This window comes from Lutjanus erythropterus, chromosome 3, assembly GCF_056507025.1.
Source record: "Lutjanus erythropterus isolate fLutEry1 chromosome 3, fLutEry1.hap2, whole genome shotgun sequence".
Lineage (NCBI taxonomy): Eukaryota > Metazoa > Chordata > Actinopteri > Lutjaniformes > Lutjanidae > Lutjanus > Lutjanus erythropterus.
This window is the reverse complement of record NC_139319.1, coordinates 17,014,438-17,022,159: the sequence shown is the minus strand read 5'-3', so window position 1 is coordinate 17,022,159 and position 7,722 is coordinate 17,014,438. Positions and strand designations below refer to the sequence as shown.

At 36.7% G+C, this 7,722-nt stretch overlaps 1 protein-coding gene across 1 annotated transcript; it reads right to left on the bottom strand.

Moving 5' to 3' along the window:
• Positions 1-477: 477 nt before the first annotated feature.
• Positions 478-6,160, bottom strand: LOC146329842 (caspase-6-like). Its single transcript, XM_084715221.1, has 8 exons — positions 6,058-6,160; positions 5,735-5,776; positions 3,290-3,332; positions 3,040-3,189; positions 2,811-2,887; positions 2,438-2,613; positions 1,838-1,988; positions 478-1,657 (listed from the first exon to the last, which is right to left on the bottom strand). The coding sequence occupies exons 1-8, from the start codon at positions 6,086-6,088 to the stop codon at positions 1,422-1,424; spliced, it is 906 nt and encodes a 301-aa protein (XP_084571347.1). The 5' UTR covers positions 6,089-6,160; the 3' UTR covers positions 478-1,421.
• Positions 6,161-7,722: the final 1,562 nt, after the last annotated feature.

Here is a 7,722-nt window from a genome sequence, read left to right as displayed (position 1 = left end):
AGAAGTATCTGCTGCAGGACCTTTAAACTTCAGGAAAAGCTTTTTTCCTGAGGCTGTCAAACTCCTCTGTTCATCATTTTTAGACTTGTTATTAATTCAGGGGTTCAAAGATTGAACAAGGGGGGAAGACAGGCCCCAAACTGACATAATCCACCTTAGAGTTTATTCTGTAAAAGTATATCACCTTTCATTATGTAAGAGAGATGGTTTTGTTCATTTTTAGTCCACCTCTACTGTCATTTTCTTTCTGGGGATCCCTTACATTTGGTTATTAGACAGTTGTGACAAATATATACTAGGGGCAGGGTATTTTACTGTTGAACAAGCAATTAATTGGGTTTAAAGCCCTGATGAAGACATTTTCTCATTTTAAATTATTTAGCCACTAAATGCTTTTTTCCCGTCTTCATCACCACCATTTATTTTTGTATAACTGTATCTGGATTGCCTTTCTTTGATCATCCTGTTTTTTTCCCCCCGTTTTCTAAGAGCACCCGGCACATTGTTCATCTACAGCTGTATATACAGTGCAACCAATCTTTTTTCTTTTTTCAAAGAATTAATTGCTTTTTACAGACTGCTCAAGAATCTGATCCTTTGTTATATAGTACTCTGCAAACTCGGTGCTGGGCTGAGTATTGTAACGATTAAACTTGCTAAATAAATTACTATGACACTCTTTCTAAGATACCTTTAATGCTTCTTTGCTATATTAGTCAATGCATACACTGACTAACTGACTAAATACATTGGCTTAGCTATGATGAGCCTATTACTATCTCTCCAATAAATTGGTCTAACTTTGAATTACTGCATTGCCGTTGTATTAGATTGCATTATAAAATCTACTGTATGTTTGCATCCATGTGAGAAACCAGATTTGTGTGAGAGACCAGGTTGAGATGAGTCCAATAAACCAGTAAATCAGATACTGCAACATATGTACCAGCAGCTGGTTGGTAATATCAGATTTTTCTACTATCTTCTGCCTTACAGCTGCCACAGACACGTGCCCTGCCTTGATTTTCTGTCATGCAAGTGAAATAACCTGGACAAACCCTTTATAAACCAGGCCAAGATAATCTGGTTTCTCCAGAAGAAACTTGATACAGGATAAACAAAACCACATTTACATGAGGTTTTGCAAGTGTAGAAATTCCCTAAGGCCCATAATATTTATTTTCAGTGCATGTGAATACTAGTTGTTCCTGTTATTCTGTAACCAATGATTAGACTGTAGATACCAAAACTGACAGTAAGCTGATTGTTCAATGCATATGTGAATAACTGTGTTCATGAGCAACATATAGTAGAGGACTAAAGAAAGAACAGCAAAATTGTTTAAAATCTCCCTTTCGGGGACCTGGTTTCCCTGGAATTATTATAAAACCAGCTCATCTTATGACTGAAGTCTGAAACTGTTACTTTTTTGGTCGGAAGTAGAGTTTCTTGGTGAGCATTGAAGCAAAGCAGGGTACTTGCTTCTTCCCAATGGCATTCCGGTCACTACTGTTCCCAACACTCCTCATGGACACTTTCCTGTTGACCAGCGTGAGCAATTCTGTGAATTCAAGGGAGTCCCCGTACTTCTGAAGCAGCTCACACAGATCCTGGACATACCAGGAGCCGTTTATGGTCTCCCGGTGGGAATAGTAACCTTAACAAACAACACAGGACGGGACGGGATAGTTATTGACTCAACAGCAAAAACAGTTTCTTAGTGGGATTACTATTACATCTTCAAAGGATCAACTGAAAGCATTAAATGAAGTGTGACTTTTCCCATCACATTACAACAGGAGGAGAGTTAAAGTTTTAAGCGTCTTGGCCGGCTCACCTTCAGCCACAGAGTAGCACATGATGAAATCAGCCCCAGCAGGGAGGGTGTGTACAGCGCTGGCGTCCACCACCACCTCATTCGTCTTCAACTCGCTGTCCACTGCATCGCAGGCCATCACTGGATCGTCATGCTTGTCTCCACGGCATGCCTAGTTACAGACACAGATTATTTGTACACACATTATGTGTACATTTATGTACAAGAAACAGCGGCATATCTTCTTTGATTATTTTATTTTGTTCCCCCTGTAAAGTATCATCTATCCTGACAAGTTAATAACAACAGTTTTTAGTTTTGCTGCTTATACGTCACATGATTTACTGCAGTAGTCTATAGAGCTGGTAGAGGTGCAAGTTGTAAATGGGGTGTGCTACAGGTTGCTTTCAGTCATTTTAAACTATACTTAACATTTATGCAGCAAAACTAAACACTACGGTTACAAATTTGACAGGACAGAGGAAACTCTCCAAGAGAAACAGAAATAAATAATCAAAGAAGTTGTGCTGCAGTGCCTCGTGCCTAAATGTGCACACGGCCACTCTCATGTTCCTATATGGTTATGGATTTGACCAGGTTTTGGCTTTTGTTTGCACGTACCTGTAATATAAAGATCTTTGGCTTTCCCACAAGGCTCTTGCACTTGTCTCCTTTGAACATGGCTGTGATATCCTGAATGCTGATCTTGCCATCGTAGGTGTAAACATGATCATTCTCACCATGGCTCAGGAAGACAAGCAGAAAGGAGTCTGCATCTGAATGGTCGGCCTCTGCGGCTGGTGGGACATCAGATATTTGTTAAACTGGCTGCTGAACAAGTAAAAGTGTCCCATACTACAGCATATCACACGTTGTGCATGTTACCTTTGCATAAAGAGGACATAAGGAAACACATAAGTATTTAAATAACAGTAATGGTGTTGTAATGCTGCCTTCTGGATATATCCTTAGTCATTTGAGTGTCTGCACTTACCTTCACTGATTTTATCTAAGACTTCCACTTGTTTGTAGTTGTCATAAGACTTCACTTCGAAGTTTAGGTCTTTCAGTCTAAAAGAAAGTTGGTAAGTTCAGCATGTAATGAAATGCATGAGAATTTCTTCCACATTGTTACTACGGGAAAGACTTACAGTCACTGAACAAGTACAGACAAGTTGTTCGTCACACAGTTCCCTCTCCAACAGCTGACTAAGAAGTGATACCTTTTTTCCAAGTTGTAGCGGTCTGCATTCGTTCCATGCCTGTCATTCAACCCCAGACGCCAGAAGAAGCGTTCCTGGTTAAAGATGAGTGCAAGGCCTCGTCGTTTGTTGTCCATTTTATATTCCTCTGCAGGATCCAGAGCTAAAGAGCTGTTTCATAATGAAACAAAGACAATACTAGGTGAGTACTGGACCAGATGGAAGTGATCATTCCAAGCTCCAGCAACACGAACAAGAAGAAACAGTTTACCTTCTGATGACAGCATCAGTCTCTGTTAGGTTCTCCATGCATGCTATAGAAAACAACGCAGACATGAATAAACCATGCAACAATGTAGAATATAATGGTAGCACTTAACATTACTGCTCAGTAATAACACGGTAATAGCAGAGGTAAAAGTTTGAATTAAGCAATACTAACTAATTATTAGACTGGTCCAAAACAAATGGTAATAACAGGGAAATATTTAAATACAGAAACAAGGCAAAACTACTTAGTAATAGTAGAGTAATATTTTAGCAACACTATGGTAACCAGCTAACAATAAGATGGTTATATTATTTCATTTGGATTAAAACATGGTAATATGTTGGTATTATTGGGTTTATAACCTGATTATAATGAGGTGAGTATGATGTTTACAAATTATTGCAGGCTACTATCAGCATAATACTTTCAAAATCTCGTAAAAGTCTTTGAAGTCAAAATTGGTAATTAACTAATGTCCCAAACATTCAAGGAAATACTGTACAAATTACAGGCTTAAGGCTGTGACTTGTTATCTGAAAACATTAGTGGCAGTTTCTGTGTAATAATCATGAATCAAGTCTGCAAAATGCTAAACTACCTGTTGATTAATCTGATGGTAATCTTAGATTAAACCAAACATGAGGCAGGATTAGTGTTACATTATATTATTGTATAATTAGAATTGTGTCCTATTAGTCATTATATCCACATTATATTTTCTGTTAATATTTTGTGAAAACATTAATATTGTAATATGTACACTTAATACACTTAATTACTAAGTGTGTGTATGTGTGTGTGTGTATTTATATATATACCCACATCTATACACACACACACATATATACAATTTTGCATCGACAAGTTTGGATTTACAGGATTTTAGTATCATATTAACAAATACTCTGAAAATGGGATTGAAGTTGCCAAAATACATAGGACGAGGTTTTCGCTTCTTTGTTAAGCAGTACAACTATAGGTGTGTGAATCGCTCCAATGCTGCTGGTATGGGGTCAAGCAGCCATTGTTCCATCAGTTTAGAGTCAACATGGCCTTCAATAGCTGGTTGACAGGTGGAGAAAGATGGCAAAAGCTCCTAAAAGAACAGAGGCCAAAAGTGGCATCTCCATGCAGATATGTAGGTTAGACTTTGTGTACTAAAGGCAGTAGCTTAGGGCACTTGATGACTCGGTATGTTTTATGTCTTTTTATACAGAGATATCTTTGTACTTGTTTACACAGTCAGTTCCCAGTTTATTAGCTACACTGAACTAAAACTAGTGTGGTCTAATAAAACAGTCCTGCAATAAAGCCTACTTAATGTTCAGGTTCTTCTAAAACAGTTTGAAAACTATAGATTCAACTTGTTGATCATTTTGGACGCTGTATCAGTGCAACACAATTACAACTCAATAGCACCACAAGCAAGGGATCCTAACTGACCATAAAATTAAATCAACAGCCCTCTAAAACAGCTTTAACTGAACATTATAACCCTCATGAAACAAGTATTTATTGCAGGGCTTGTGTATTAAGCTGCTGTACCAAATAAACATGTGACGCACATGCAAAGTGTCTTACAAATAATATCTTGACATTACTAAACTATTCTGCAATATACTATCGGTCTCGATATACACATTTCCTTTAAAATAACATACCATAAAATCTCACATAGTGATGATCTTATGGACAATAATGCATTACTGTAGATTAAACTACCAAACATGTATAAAAAAAAAAAAGAGGGTGGGCGATATGGACAGAATCAAATATCACAATATTTTTTATCAAATACCTCTGCTGATATCACAACAACATTGTAGAGGTGAGTATCGGTGCTTTAAGAAAATATCAACACAATGGGATTTTTGATAAATAATCAGCAGTAATGTGGATATAACGACTAAGTGAGTAAAGGCAAATAATAGAACAGCTAGAACAGTCTGGTAAGTTCAGAAAATTACATCACTTTACTATAGTGCAGCCTTTAAAACCTGGAAGACAACATTTATGCTATATCATGATATAACGACAACCAACATCTAAAACATCACGATATAGATATAATAACGATGTATCACCCAGCCTGATATGAACGTATATTGGATGAAGACAAAACTATTTAGCTAGCTGGGCTGTCTTATCTTTAATGATCAATACCTCTGAGCTCTCAATCGACTCCAAAATACACCATTATAGTTTCATGTTGATCAGTTTCTAAATGACAGAAAATGACAGGGAACATGATATCGTGTTTACAACTCTGAGTTGATGATTAATCTCTCAATAGTTTTGAGCTGGCTGTACTTCGACTTCATTAGCAATAAATTCTGATTTCCTCACAACTTTATCTTGTTCGTTCCACTTTTGCTTTAACGTTCACAGTTAAAAATCTTCAAAATAAAAAGAGTAAGTGACTTGGTGTAACGTTAAAGCACTCACCTGCCCTGTCTGTTGCTGTCCTGTTGCCTTTAGCAACACTTCCTGGTAACAAGAGAGGGAGATAAACGACTCTGAGAGTAGTTTAATGACCACAAAACAACCCCTTCACATGTTGAACTAACTACGAGAAATGAAAGTTAGAGTAAAGGTGTGACAGCAGTGGTGTAAGAACAAAGTCAACGATAGTAAACAGCTCCAACAAATGATACCTAAGTTACATCTAACATCAAAAGTCTTTACGTTTATGTTTCTAACTTTTAAAATGCCTAACGCTAGAGTCCACAACGTATGTCTACTTTTAATTAAAAGCATAAAGTTGTTACCTCCACATCTGTCTTCTGTCGTGTTGGACATGTCCACAGGTTGCCGTCACTCCGACTGACACTACTGACAAATGAATTTGCTTTGTCAATCCAACCCCGGTGAGCATATGATTTGGCCCCTCCCCCTCAATTTCATTGGTTGCGCGGAACAATGGGAAAACACGATTGGTTCTGATGTCTGTCCGTGAAAGGTCAGCCAGCCAGGACTTCCGTGTTTGTCACATTGCAACGGTGACTCATAAAACTTTTGAGTTGCAGGGATTTAGTAAATCATTAACAGTAAAAGTGAAATTAGAGAAGATTAATAGAGCTAAACATCTAATCTAGACTTTAATTCAGTGTCCTTTTCTCATAATATATCATTATTATGATATAAAAACTATGTACCACCTTTTAGATGAGTGATCAGTAGGAGGCCTGCTAAATGATCCTGACTGGTCTCTCAACTCCACTCTGACAGTGTCTGTGTCAAAGGAGGATGCTTACAAGATATAGAGCGTCTACAAAAATATCTACGATGACAACTGACTGACTGATTCACAGAAGCATGTAACAAGATAAAAAAAAAGATATTCATTTACACACAATGGGGAAATTTACAGTGTTAGAGCAGCAAAGTAAATATCAAAAATGTAAAGAAGAATCAATAAATATGTTTTTTTTTTTTTAAAATATATAAGCAAGAGGAAATATAAATAATATGAACAATTTAATCACAGGAAATATAAAAAGAAAAATAGGAATGGTATAAACAGAAAATAAAAAAATAGGAACACAACATAAGGAGGCTCAGCAGAGAGAATATTCATATTGCACACAGAGTGATTATGATACACCCGATTATTGCACATTGAATGATAATACACCTGAGTGAAGTCTTGAATATTGCACATTGAAATTAAAAACTGAAAATTCACCTGTGAGAAATATTGCACTGTATAAAGTGAAATTACACCCAAAAATAAGTAACAATATTTGGGTGAGTATGTGTTCTGCTGCACAATTGCTGTATGTGGTGGTGCGATATATCAAACACTGCGATATTACAATAAAAAAAAGTCTCAATACCGTACCAGACCATGATAGCTACTGAGGTATTATATGGTTAACTGCTTTATTTTATTTATTTTATTTTATTTTATTTTTCATTTATTTTATTTTCTAAAATGACTTCTTCTAGCTGCTACATTGTTTTTGTTTTGCAACTCGACAAACATAATTCAGTTATTCATTGCTAAAGGCAATAATGCCAATTTTTTGCTCATGTTCAGGTCATGGCTGGCTACTGTTGAGTTAACCAGTGAATTCCCCTCCATGTGCAGATATTTGATTAGGGAAAGTCACAAATGTTCAGATACTATAGAAACATACATTGTTGACTTACTGTACTTATTTATCACATATTCCTGTTAGGGTTATAGGGGAGGGACTGGGCAGTAATGTTTTATTTTGTGGTCAATTATTTCTAAATAATTTTTCGAAAGTTTCTTGGAAAGAGCATAAGGCATATGTATACATTTCACATTTTGAATGTTCAGCTGACCTGCTATGCACTGAAGGTTCAGCTACTTCAGCATTTAATCAGGACTAAGATCACAAACTAGCTCTATCTCGCCCTCTGCTGGACATACTGTGTTTTACAACTGTGTGTACACACAAGTCGCT